This window comes from Leucoraja erinacea, chromosome 9, assembly GCF_028641065.1.
Source record: "Leucoraja erinacea ecotype New England chromosome 9, Leri_hhj_1, whole genome shotgun sequence".
NCBI classification, from domain to species: domain Eukaryota; kingdom Metazoa; phylum Chordata; class Chondrichthyes; order Rajiformes; family Rajidae; genus Leucoraja; species Leucoraja erinaceus.
Window position 1 is genome coordinate 22,220,849 of NC_073385.1, and position 14,528 is coordinate 22,235,376.

Here is a 14,528-nt window from a genome sequence, read left to right on the forward strand (position 1 = left end):
CAAACCAAGGTGCTTCAATGTGTCTAGTACCTTTGACTTTAATTGAATCAGACAATGGAATCAAATCAGTTTTAGTCTGCTTCACTGCCCTAGCGTCTCACTTGCCCTTTTTGTTAATGAAATCCATTACAATGCTCTCTATGTCTGCAGTAATATATTAATGAGGCAAGCACAGCAGCCAAATTGCAGTGCATGTAAAGTACGGTACGTGCATTCAAACAGTTTGAATCATGTTACATCAAGACTTATTGATCAAATTCCGGACTACATGATCCTTACGTTCTCGTTGATATTTCCTCTGAGAGTGAAGCAGACTAAAACTGATTTGATTCCATATGTTAGAAACATATAAAATTCTTAAGGGATTGGACAGACTGGATGCAGGAAAAATGTTTATGATGTTGGGCGTGTCCAGAACCAGGGGGGTCACAGCTTAGGCATAAAGGGTAGGCAATTTGGGACTGAGGTGAGGAAAAACATTTTCACCCAGAGATTTGTGTATCTGTGGAATTCTCTGCCACAGAAAGCAGTGGAGGCCAATTCACTGGACATTTTCAAGGGAGAGTTAGATATAGCTCTTAGGGATAACAGAATCAAGGGATATGGAGAGAAAGCAGGAACGAGGTGCTGATTTAGGATGATCAGCCATGATCATTTTGAATGGTGGTGCTGGTTTGAAGGACTGAATGGCCTACTCCTGCACCTATTTTCTATGTTTCTAATAATTAGAGTAATAGAGTGCAGAGACATTGCCTTCTGCCCAATTCATCCATATCAACTGGATTTTATATTTGGTTCTATTTGCCTCGGTTTAGCCGATATCCCTATAAAAAACAACTTTCCTACCCGTGTATCTGTCTAAATGTCTTTTAAAACTTATCATTGTATCCACCTATTTTTGGAAAACCCCCATTACAGCCCCCCCCTCCACCTCCACCTCACCTCACCAACAAGCATTCTCTCTTCACCTCTTTCCAACAAACAATCACTCATCTCCCCTCTGCCTCACATGTTCACTCCAGGCCCCTTCCACCACAAGCATTCACTCCTCACCTCCCCGCCACACGTATTCACTCTTCACCCGTCTGCAGCAAGCATTGATTCTTCACCTCTCCACAACACATATTCACTCCTCACCTCACTACAAGAAAGATGTGGTTAAGCTGGAAAATGTACAGAGATGATTTACGAGGATGTTGCCAGGTCTGAGCTATAGGGAGCGGTTGAACAGGCTGGGACTCTATTTCTTGGAGCGCTGGAGGATGAGGAGTGATTTTATAGAGATGTATACAATCATGAGAGAAATGGATCAGGTAAATGCACAAAGTCTCTTGCTCAGAGGACATAGGTTTAAGGTGAAGGGGAAAAGATTTAATAGGAATCTGAGTGGTAACTTTATCACAAAAGGTTGGTGGGTGTATGGAATAAGCTGGTAGTTGAGGCAGGGATTATCACAACGTTTAAGAAACAGTTTTGACAGGTACAAGGATAGGACAGGTTTGAAAGGATATGGGTCAAATGCAGGCAGGTGGGGCTTGTGTTGCTGGGACATCTTGGCTGGTGTGGGCAAGTTGGGCCGAAGGGCCTGTTTCCATGCTATATGACTCTATTACTCTCCACAACACATACTAACTCTTCACACCTTTCCAACAAGCAATCACCCTTCACCCTTCCACAATAACCATCCACTCCCCACCCCACTGCAGCAAGCATTCATTCTTCACCCCTCCACAATAACTATTCACTCTTCACCCGACAGGTACATGGATAGGGCAGGTTTAGAGGGATATGGACTAGTGTAGCTGGGACATTGTGGCTGGTGTGGGCAAGTTGGGCCGAAGGGCCTGTTTCCACACTGTAGCACTCGATGAAAACAAGCATTCACTCCTCTCCCCTCTGCACTGCATGCCATCAATCATTTCCTGCAGGCTGCACCGGCAATAGCCTGATATGAGTGATACTGTCTGGCATTGTCATCCAGAAAGCTGGCACTGGCTTTATCTTTACCACCAGCTCTGACTCGGAGTCAAATGTGTCTAAGCGCAGTTCATACTGCTGTCCAGACTTCTCAATTGCACACAATGTCAGAGTTTGAGCTGTTAGCTGTGTGAGTGAAACCTATTGGCAGTGTATGTTCATTGTCACTGTTGTCTTGTTATTTCTGCACAAGTTGGCCAATCTGAAGCCTTGGAATCTAAAAGGGTAACGCAGTGGCATGGAGATAGTCGGTTGTAGTGGCTTGGGTGTAGGTGTGGGGGTTGGGAAAATTAATGGAGAAAACAAGAGGAGGCTCCTTATACCTCTGCGGCTTGTAAACTAGAAAAGAACATGGGCTGAAGGGGATCTAGGATGGGTGAAGGAGGATTAAGATACTAATGCCACTAATTTCAGGTCCACCATGTGCAGCTGCCTCAGCAACAACAAGCACCATCTCCTCCCTTGAGGTTGGAATATGCCAGCATACCTGTCCTTCTCTGGTCACTTTTTGCTGTTTTGTGGTCATGCACCAACTTGTATTTCAATAGAGATAAAGCCTGTTGTAAGGTGTTGTAGGCTACGGTTTGAGACCCTTCTCCTATACTTTTGGGTATGGACCCTAAATCAGTCTGAACATGGTCCCGAGCTGAACTGTCCCCTGCCCATTTCCCTCGACATGCTGCCTGGCCTGCTGTGTTCCTCCAACACCTTGTGTTTTGGCCAGACTAGCCACTAATGAAACTTACAAAATTCTTAAGGGGTTGGTCAGGCTAGATGCAGGAAGATTGTTCCCGATGTTGGGGAAGTCCAGAACAAGGGGTCACAGTTTAAGGATAAGGGGAAATCTTTTAGGACCGAGATGAGGAAAACATTTTTCAAACAGAGAGTGGTGAATCTGTGGAATTCTCTGCCACAGAAGGTAGTTGAGGCCAGTTCATTGGCTATATTTAAGAGGGAGTTAGATGTGGCCCTAGTGTCTAAAGGGATCAGGGGGTACGGAGAGAAGGCAGGTTCAGGATACTGAGTTGGATGATCAGCCATGATCATATTGAATGGTGATGCAGGCTCGAAGGGCCGAATGGCCTACTCCTGCACCTATTTGCTATGTTTCTATGTTTCTAATGATACTGCTCCCTGCTGATGCACCCAGTCTCTCAAATATATACATGTTGAATGAGCAGACAGCATCTCTTTGCATATAAACCAATAGGCCAGGATTGATTATCTATCTTCAGTGATGAGCCACGAAACAGCAAATGCACTAAAAAATAATCAAAATTGCCTTTTTTTTACACGGCATTAACATCAATCTGAGTATGAATTGATTATTCAGATCTTGAACACACATTAACTGCTGAAAATAATCATTTTAACACTCTGTCACAATTATCACATTTGCTTGCTGGGATTTTAAAATCTAGTCATCTCTATCTCTGCTCTTCCACTTTCACCACCTCTTTCTGTATGTTTCGAGAAAGACAAAAAATCATTTTTTTTTTCCAAAATCGATCATTTCAAAGAACCTCAGTAAAATTTGTGAGCTGCCTTTAATATCTTTAACTAGCTTCAGCAGCTCTTCGACTGTCATTCTGAAAATCGCCTTGGGTGCAAGGCAAGAATTAAAAATAGAATGGAGTGCAGTATTTAGATTCCCTGAGGTATTATATATGCTTATAATGTGCTTGCGTGCACACACATACACACTATGGTTTAAACTATTTGCAGGGTACATGTTCTAGTTTTTTTCAAGTATTTAAACACAAAACTGCATTCTTGTGTTCAAGTACATACAGAATCTGTTTGACATTATGTCTGCCTCTGCCCACAGGTCAAACGGACCTTTCAGTCTCACGGTGCCGGTAAAGGCGCTGCGAGACAGCGCTCCTGTCAGCAGCGTGTCAGTCATTTTTTGTTTTTTTAGTATGTCCAAATGTGTGTTTTTAATGTTTCTTTGTGTGTCTTGTGCGGGGTGGTGAGGGGGGGGTAAGGGGGGAACCGCTTTTGGACGCCTCCTCCACGGAGAGAGGCGACTTTTTCCATGTCACCTCCCTCGTGGCCTAACACCAAGCATCGGTGTGGCCTTTCCGGGAGATGGGCCCGGAGCTTCAGCAGTAGGCGCAGCGTCCGGAGCCTGGGATCCCTTGTTGGGGACCCCTGGAGGAGAAGAGCTCCGACCGCCGGCCTGCGGCCTACATCATCTAGAAGCTGCGGACAGTGGTGCTTCTAGCCCCGGGCGCGGCGGGGACTTACCACCCGGAGAGGGATCCCTCGCCGGGGATCCCTGGAGAAGAGCTCCGACCGCTGGCCCGCGGCCTACAACAGCTTGAAGCCGCGGTCTCCGGAGCTTCTAGCCGCGGGCGCGGCGGGGACTTACTTACCTACCATTCAGAGCGGGATCCCTCGCCAGGAATCCCTTGAGAAGAGCTCCGCCCGCTGGCCTGCGGCCTACGTCATCTTCCAGCCGCGGTTTCCGGTAGGGAAGCACCGATTCGGGGCTTACCTTGCCTGTACATCTGGCCGCCCAGAGCGGCGACTGTGGAGGTTTATGGTCCCAACCACGGGGAAAAATGGAGGCGGACTGAGTGAACTTTGTGCCTTCCACCATAGTGATGAATGCTGTGGTGGATGTTTTGTGTTATACGAAGGTGTTCGGCGAAACGCTCGCCAAGCCTATGCTTGGTCTCATCGATGTAGATCAGCTGACATCTAGAGCAGCGGATGCAATAGATGAGGTTGGAGGAGATGCAGGTGAACCTCTGTCGCAAATAGAACGACTGCTTGGGTCCTTGAATGAAGTCGAGGGGGGAGGTAAAGCGACAAGTGTAGCATCTCTTGCGGTTGCAACGGAAAGTGCCCGGGGAGGGGGTGGTGGTGGGGAGGGAAGGGAAGAATTGCCAAGGGAATTACGGAGGGAACGGCCTTTGAGGAAAGCGGAAGGGGGGGGGGGGGGGGGGGGATGGGAAGATGTGGCGAGTGGTGGGGTCACGTTGGAGGTGGCGAAAATGACGGAGGACTATTTGTTGTATGTGACGGCTAGTGGGGTGAAAGGTGAGGACCAGGGGGACTCTGCCCTTGTTACGAGTGGGGGGGATGGGGAGAGAGAGCAGTGTTACGGGGTATGGAAGACACCCTGGTGCAAGCCACATCTATAGTGGGGGAGGGGAACCCCCGTTCCCTGAAGAATGAGGACATTTCCGATGCCCTGGTGTGGAACACCTCATCCTGGGAGCAGATGCGGCGTAGACGGAAGAATTGGGAGTAGGGGATGGAGTCCTTACAGGAAGCAGGGTGGGAAGAAGAGTAGTCTAGATAGCCATGGGTGTCAGTGGGTTTATAGTGGATATCTAGACTACTATTCTTGTAACATCGCTACAATTAGTGTCCACTTTATTCATTAAATAATGGAGCGAGTGTTACTCTTACTGCGATATCCAGTTCAGTAGATTCTCACCTTATGGTGCTCTCTCCAACACTCTCACTTCTTGTTTTGATAGAATAAGTGTCAATGAGCTAATGCTCAGTGTTTAATGAGGAAAGTTCCAGTCCAAATGACCAAAAGGGTCCTTCGAGCAATGAAATATGTCCATACATTGCAGCCTCTAAATGTTGTTCACACTTGCCTCTTATCCGGAAATTTGAAAAGGAATGATTTCTGCAGTGGTTTCTGCAAGAATCTTAAATTTCTTGATATTACGATTGTATTGTTAACATTACTGATTTAACCCATTTGGCCGGAGTGCATCAGCTATTTCTTACCATACCAGCCAGTAACATATTATCCCATTTTACTTTCACCTCTGTATTTTCCCACGGTAAATGGGAAAGATACGAATATGTGGGCATTTTCTGTGATTATTTCATACTCCAATCCTCTACCTCCCTCTCGCCCTCTCTCCCCCTCTGGCCCTCTTTGCCCATCCCACTCCCCCCCCCCCCCCGCCCACACCCCCCCCCCCCTCCCCCTCCCTCCCCATATCCCTCGATTCCATTAGCCCTAAGAGCTATATCTAACTCTCTCTTGAAAACATCCAGTGAATTGGGCTCCACTGCCTTTTGTGGCAGAGAATTCTACAGATTTACAGCTCTTGGGGTGAAAAAGTTTTTCCTCATCTCAGTCCTAAATGGTCTACCCCTTATTCTTAAACGGTGACCCTTGGTTCTGGACTCACCAAATATCGGGAACATTTTTCCTGCATCTAGCCTGTCCAGTCCCTTAAGAATGTTATGTAGATCCCCTGATCCCTCTGGGGAGCCACTAAGTCCCACAGAAAGGCTGATTCATTCTGGTTTCCAGGATTTTTAAATGTGAGAGTAGCCTTAATTAATCACTAATAACATTTTATTGACATTACATCATTACTTTTGCAAGTGTGTAGTCAGATTATTCTTAGGGGTTAAAAGTGATGTAAATCTTTATTTTTCTGTTGGCTATTTACTTCTCTGTCTTAAATCATTACATAACGTTACATTCCATGTTCCACTTTGCATTAGTTGGTTTGGATTGTAACTGATTACAGGTGCACAACCTTTTATCCGAAGATCCAAATAACGAAAACCTCCGAATAGCAGACATTTTTTCGGTCCTTGAAGAAAGGTCCTTGAAAACGTTCACCGAGGGCGGCCCGCAGAGGTGACAGCGGAACCTCCGGTCGGTCCTCGAAGATAGGGGAACTAAATCCCCATTCATAAAAGAGAAGGTGAGGGTATATTGCGCGGGAGGGTTAATAATTGACAATATGCTGCTACCTGCCCGCTGAGTTAAAAAGTTCCCACGGTAGACTCACGATACACAGTGTATTGTGAGTCTTGCGTGGGAACTTTTTAACTCAGCGGGCAGGGAGCAGCAGATTGTCGCTCCCTTCAGTTTCACCCCACCTACACCCCTCTGCTTCCCGGCCATGTGTGTGACCCCTTCCCTCCCGTCTCCAGCTCCCCGCTCATTGCACCGGCGTGGGGGCTTTGTACTGTCTTCACGTCGGAGCCAGTGCCAGTCACCGGAGACGTCAGGACCAATGGGACACCGACCCCCAGGCCCACTGCAAGCACGGAGATCCCAGAGACCCACAGCCAGCAGCAGCCCAGCCCAGTTCCAACTCCAGAGGAAAACTGCAAACTGGCCGGAGACGTCAGGACCACCAGAAGCCGTTCCCCGAGCTGCGCCCCCTCATCGGGACACCGACCCCCAGGCCCACTGCAAGCACGGAGATCCCAGATCAGCAACTCCAGCCCAGCCCCGTTTCAACTCCAGAGGAACACGCTCACCGTATGGGCAGAAGCTGATGGTGTGCAAGGTAAGGTACGTCTTCTTCTTGGGGTCGCGCCGCTCGGGCTGTGGGCGAACTGCCACTTGTCGCCGTAGCAGCCCATCGGGGAGCGGATTCCTCTGGAGTTGGAGGGGGAGTGGGATATTGTGCTGTTTGATCGCCCCCTACTATCCCAGGGACAGTTAGACAGGACGTTCACCGAGGGCGACCCGCAGAGGTGACAGCGGAACCTCCGGTCTGTCCTCGAAGAAAGGGGAACTAAATCCCCATTCATAAAAGAGAAGGTGATGGTATATTGCGCGGGAGGGTTAATAATTGACAATATGCTGCTACCTGCCCGCTGAGTTAAAAAGTTCCCACGGTAGACAAGATACACAGTATATCGTGAGTCTTGCGTGGGAACTTTTTAACTCAGCGTGCAGGCAGCAGCAGATTGTCGCTCCCTTCAGTTTCACCCCACCTACACCCCTCTGCTTCCCGGCCATGTGTGTGACCCCATCCCTCCCCTCTCCAGCTCCCCGCTCATTGCACCGGCGCGGGGGCTTTGTACTGTCTTCATGTCGGCGATGGCAGCAGGTCAGTGCAGTCACCGGAGACGTCAGGACCAATTGGACGTCGACCACCTGGCAAGCACGGAGATCCCAGAGACCCACAGCCAACAGCAGCCCAGCCCCGCTCCAACTACAGAGGAACCTGGGTTGCGGATGACGGGGCGCAGCTCGGGGCGTTGTAGGGGCCCATCGGGGAGCTGGTTCCCGTTGGTCCTGACGTCTCCGGCCACCTGCTATCCTCCGGGAACTGTACCGCCCTTGCAGGAGAGTGGGGTTGTTTGCAGTTGCAGAGGGAGGGGGCAAGGGCGGTACAGTTCCCAGTCTCAGCTCCAGTCCAGGGGGGTGGCCGGAGACGTCAGGACCAACGGGACAGCGACCCCCCAGGCCCACTGCAAGCACGGAGATCCCAGAGACCCACAGCCAGCAGCAACTCCAGCCCAGCCCCGCTCCAACTCCAGAGGAACACGTAGGGGCAGAAGCTGATGGTGTGCAAGGTACGAATTGTTCTTGGGGTGGCGCAGCTCGGGCTGTGGGCAAACTGCCACTTGTCGCCGTAGCGGCCCATCGGGGAGCGGATTCCTCTGGAGTTGGAGGGGGAGGGGGGTATTGTGCTGTTTGATCGCCCCCTGCTATCCCAGGGACAGGGAGACAGCGGCTTTTTAGACTGGTGGGCAATCACTTCCAAAGTTCTGCCCACACAGTCAGTACACCTCTCCTACACTGCATTTCATACAAACATTTATTCTGCAAGAAAAAACTACATTGAAGACTCAAACTCGCGACCGAGTAACTGCCAGAATCGAGGCGCAAACTCGCGACCAAACTCTAGGCCGCCTAAGGGCATGTAGCCCCGCTAGGGTGACATGAGTGCGAGAGGTGATTCAATGCTGCGGGCACATTTACAAATTCAGGAATTCATTCAACACACTGCATTTCATACAGACATTTATTCTGCAAGAAAAAACGACATTGAAGACTCAAACTCGCGATTGAGTAACTGCCGGGATCAAGGCGCAAACTCGCGACCTTGCGGATATGAGCCGAGCACTCTACCACTGAGCCAGCCATTAAAATCTACGCTAAAAAATTTCCATTCCGAAGACCGACAAATTCTGAATTACGAAAAGTGTCTGGTCCCAAGGCTTTCGGATAAAAGGTTGTGCACCTGTATTAACAGTTCTGTACTTAAATTGGTTAAGGGCACAGTTGTTTTTCCTGTTTTACAGGTACTAACAGAGCCTGGGTACTTAACACAACAACCTCAGTCAGACCTAGCCGTGTTGGTTTGGGATGGGTCCACATCTTGATAAAATATCCAAGCTCTTGTCATTCTATGCTAGCCCAGCCCAATCTGTTATTCAGGTCAGGATGACTTCCTCTCTATTGGATTCAGAACTGGATTATTGATAGAATACAGAGGATTGTGGTGTAAAGTAGATATTCTGGCCGAAGGTCTGTGACCTGTGCTCAGACCACTGCAGTTTGACATATATAAATGACCTAGATGTAAATGTATAGGAAGAAGGGTCTCGACCCAAACGTCACCTATCCCTTCGCTCCATAGATGCTGCCTCACCCACTGAGTTTCTCCAGCATTTTTATCTACCTTAGATGTAAATGTAGATGGGTTGGTGTGTAAGTTTGCTGACGACACCAACATTGGAGGAGTTGCAGATAGTGAGGAATGCTGTCAGAAGATGCAGCAGGATATAGATCAGCTGCATTAATGGGCAGAGAAATGGCAGATTGAGTTTAAGATGAACAAGTGTGAAGTGATGCACTTTGGGAGGTTGAATATAAGGAGGGAGTATATAGTTAATGGTACGATCCTTAGATCTTGGAGTCCAAGTTCATAGTTCACTGAAGGTGGCAGCACAAGTGGATAGGAGTGGTTAAGAAAGGTATGGTATGGTATGCTTGCCTTCATCGCTAGGGGGTTTGAATGTAAGAGGCAGGAAGTCATGATACATTTCTATAGGACTTTGGTTAGGCTGCATTTGGAGTGTCGCATACAATTCTGTATGTCCCATTACAGGAAAAATGTGGAGGCTTTCGAGAGGGGCAGAGGAGGCTTACCAGAATGTTGCCTGGATTAGAGGGTTTCAGCTATAAGGAGAGGTTGGATAGACTTAGATTGTTTTCTCTAAGAACGTCGTAGATTGAGGAGAGACTTGATAGAAGTATATAAAATTATGAGAGCCTTAGATGGGATAAACAGCCAGAATCATTTTCCCACAATGAAAATGCCCCAACACTAGAGGGCATATCTATATGGTGAGAGGTGGAAAGTCTAATGGTGATGCGTGGATCAAGTGTTTTTTTGCACAGAGAGTGGTGGGGCAGATACTATAGTGGTGTTTAAGAGGCTTTTGGATAGACAAATAGAAGTTCAGACAATAGAGAGATATAGATCATGTACAGGCAGATGAGATCAGTTTAACTTGACATCATGATTGGAACAAACATTGTGGGCTGAAGGACCCGCTCCCATGGCATCAAGATAAACATTAATCATATAGGAGTCAGATTTTGCATAGTTCAGTATAATTGTATCAGGACAATAAACCCAATCTTGGTACAGCATTAAAGTGTCAATTTCACAGTGTATCACATTTATTTCCAGAACGACCTCAATAGACAATAGACAATAGGTGCAGGAGTAGGCCATTCGGTCCTTCGAGCCAGCACCGCCATTCAATGTGATCATGGCTGATCATCCACGATCAGTACCCCGTTCCTGCCTTCTCACCATATCCTCCGACTCCTCTATCTTTAAGAGCTCTATCTAACTCTCTCTTGAAAGCAACCAGAGAATTGGCCTCCAATTCTGAGGCAGAGAATTCCACAGAAGACCACCTTGGTCAGTGCAGTTGATCACAGAGAATTACATTGACCTCCTTGGTCAATGCAGTTTTCTACTTAATTTACTCAAAGCCAAGTTGTGATATTGGATGCCATCTGTTGTTAGATTGCTGGTATTGCAAAGCAAAAATCGCAGCACATAATTCAAACAAGACCAATGGTATCAAGAATGAAAATACTGCAGTTAAGGGAAACTAAAAGAGTGGAAAGGTTTCAGCTATAGGGAGAGGTCGGATAGACTTGAATTGTTTTCTCTGTGAACGCTGTACGTTGAGGATAGACTTCATAGAAGCATATAAAATTATGAGAGGTTAATGCCCCTGTCGCACTTAGGAAACCTGAACGGAAACCTCTGGAGACTTTGCGCCCCATCCAAGGTTTCCGTGGGGTTCCCGGAGGTTGCCTGTGGTGGCCAGAGGTTGCAGGTAGTGGAAACAGGTAGGGAGACTGACAAAAACCTCCGGGAACCGCACGGAAACCTTGGGTGGGGCGCAAAGTCCCCAGAGGTTTCCGTTCAGGTTTCCTAAGTGGGACTGGGGCATTTGATGGGATAGACAGTCAGAACCTGTTTTGTCAGAGTGTCAGAACAGTCAGAAAGCTTTTTTTGCCCCCCAAGATCAATTCTCTGATGCTTCCCCCCCAGGACTTCTAGTTGTACATTAGGAAAGTGGGAAGTATATTTAAAGAGTTCTCTCCAGGGCAGTAACATCTTGAACATGCATAGAGGATTGGAAAGGCAATGGCAGATAATGGAATTTGCCTCCAGAAATAACCATATAACCATATAACAATTACAGCACGGAAAGAGGCCATCTCGGCCCTACAAGTCCGTGCCGAACAACTTTTTTCCAATGACAATTGATGACAGGTTAATTGATGATTTTAATTGAAAATTTCTCAATTAAAGGTATTATGGGATATGAAGGTTAGGAAGATAAATAGACTTTAGTCACAGGTCAGCCAGGAATTCACTGAATGACAGAGCAGGCTGGAGGGGCTGCAGAGCTCATACTTGTTTCTTTGCTCCCCATGAATGATGACGAGGGAAATTACCTCAACAACACCAAATCTTTCCTTTCATCTCAAAGCTCAGGAAGAGCAAGGGAGGGTGGTTATAATCACATTACCAGGCTTCTAATGAAAGACATGGGCAGCACAGTGGGGCAATAGTAGAGTAGCTGCCTTACAGCACCAGAGACCCGGGTTCGATCCTTCAAAGTAACATGGGCAAATTTGCAGATGACACAAAGCTGGGTGGCAGTGTGAACTGTGAGGAGGATGCTATGAGGATGCAGGGTGACTTGGACAGGTTGGGTGAGTGGGCAGATGCATGGGAAATGCAGTTTAATATGGATAAATGTGAGGTTATCCACTTTGGTGGCAAGAACAGGAAGGCAGATTATTATTTGAATTGTGTCAAGTTAGGAAAAAGAGAAGTGTTCTTGTTCATCAGTCACTGAAAGTAAGTATGCAGATACAGTAGGCAGTGAAGAAGGATAGAAACATAGAAAATAGGTGCAGGAGTAGGCCATACGGCCCTTCGAGCCTGCACCGCCATTCAATATGATCATGGCTGATCATCCAACTCAGTATCCTGTACCTGGCTTCTCTCCATACCCCCTGATCCCTTTAGCCACAAGGGCCACATCTAACTCCCTCTTAAATATAGCCAATGAACTGGCCTCAACTACCTTCTGTGGCAGAGAATTCCGGAGATTCACCACTCTCTGTGTGAAAAATGTTTTTCTCATCGTGATAATGGCATGGTGATCTTCATAACAAGAGAAGTTGAGTATAGGAGCAAAGAGGCCCTTCTGCAGTTGTACAGGGCTTAGTGAGACAACACCTGGAGTATTGTGTGCAATTTTGGTCTCCAAATTTGAGGAAGGATATTCTTGCTATTGAGGAGTGCAGCGTAGGTTCACAAAGTTATAGCGAGTCTGGCATATGTTGAAAGAATGGAACTGTGCTTGTATACACTGGAATTTAGAAGGATGAGAGGGTATCTTATTGAAACATATAAGATTATTAAGGGATTGGACAAGCTAGAGGCAGGAATCATGATCCCGATGTTGGGGGAGTCCAGAACTTGGGGCCACAGTTTAAGAAAAGGGGGTTGGCCATTTAGAACGGAGATGAGGAAAAGCGTTTTCACCCAGAGAGTTGTGAATCTGCGGAATTCTCTGCCTCAGAAGGCATTGGAGGCAAATTCTCTGGATGCTTTCAAGAAAGTGTTAGATAGAGCTCTTAAAGATAGCAGCCAAGGGATATGGTGAGAAGGCAGGAACGGGGTACTGATCGTGGATGATCAGCCATGATCACAGTGAATGGTGGTGCTGGCTCGAAGAGCCAAATGGCCTATTCCTGCACCTACTGTCTATTGGTCCTGACCATGGGTGCTGTCTGTACGGAGTTTGTATGTGCTACTTGTGACTGCACAGGTTTCCTTCAGGTGCTCTGGCTTCCTCCCACTATGCACAGACATGCGAGTTTGTGGGTTAATTAGCTTCTGCAACTTGTCCCTAGTGGGTAGGATACAACTAGTGTATGGATGATTGCTGGTTGGCACAGACTCGGTGGGCTGAAAGGCCTGTTTCCAGGCTGTATCCCTCAATTAAACTAAACATGGGCAACATTCTGCAGTGGCTGAGCACGTTGGGAATTAACAGAATGTTTCCCCTTGTGGGGGACTAAGAATCTAGGGGGCACAGCCCAAAATGAGGAGATAACCACTTCAGAGAGAGGTGAGTTAGAACAAATTCTACCAGTCGACCATGCATTTTCAGACATCGGGACTAGAAAATGGTGATGGTATGGTCATGGATTATGCTCAAAGGACAGGTAGAGTTTTGACGTGGAGAAAAGTAAAGTTGAAGGCAGGAACTGTTTAACCATGAACTCACTGAACAACAGCTGGGGATGTGGGAGAAAGACTACGAACATTCCCCCTGGTTAAACTTTTATGATACAAAAATATTTAAATTACTTTCATGCAGTTGAATTTTATATCATCCTGAAATGGAAATTCAGATGGTCCACTCTTTATCACACTACTTTTAGAAACATAGAAAATAGGTGCAGAAGTAGGCCATTCGGCCCTTCGAGCCTGCACCGCCATTCAATATGATCATGGCTGATCATCCAACTCAGTATCCTGTACCTGCCTTCTCTCCATACACCCTGATCCTTTTAGCCACAAGGGCCACATCTAACTCCCTCTTAAATATAGCCAATGAACTGGCCTCAACTACCTTCTGTGGCAGCGAATTCCACAGATTCACCACTCTCTGTGTGAAAAATGTTTTTCTTTAATGTAATTGACAAAGACTTTGCTCACCGGAGTTTGGAAACAGCAGAAGATCTGTGTGAGGTATGGATGGTTTTTGGCCAGCGACAGGATCCGTTTCTCGATCATCGTGCACTCCACATCATCATCCTGGAGGATCATGTCTTTCTTCAGTATTTTCACAGCGTACACATCTTCTGTGCTTTTGAACTCTGCCAGCATTACCTGTAGTCAGAGAGCAGATGCATGGAATAACCCACAACTAGGAAGCAATTGCATCATTTGGGAATTGGGAGGAAACAGAGCAGCCAGTGAAGATTTGCGAGATCGCAGAGAGAGCATGCGGCCTCCAGAATGTTAGCTGGGTTCGAAGGGCCCGTGTCGATGTTGAAAGGCTCTATGAATCCATGACACGTGAAAACAAACTCTGTAGAAAGACATTATAAAACTTGCCACTGTTACAACAAATCTCCATGCTGTGCAACCCTTAGAAATGTACCTACTTCCTCCTCCCACTGCCAAAAGTGAGTCAATTTAGGAATTTTGCACATAATTCCTGAATGATTTGTAGCAGAGGAGAGTGTTTGA

At 47.2% G+C, this 14,528-nt stretch overlaps 1 protein-coding gene across 1 annotated transcript in view; it reads right to left on the reverse strand.

The window, feature by feature from the left end:
• The window catches only part of LOC129700114 (protein kinase C eta type-like), a 197,897-nt gene that overhangs the window by 48,943 nt on the left and 134,426 nt on the right, over positions 1 to 14,528 (reverse strand). The window contains exon 9 of the mRNA XM_055640312.1: positions 13,992 to 14,165. Coding sequence (XP_055496287.1) covers positions 13,992 to 14,165 — 174 coding nt within the window. The remainder of the gene's footprint in view (positions 1 to 13,991; positions 14,166 to 14,528) is intronic.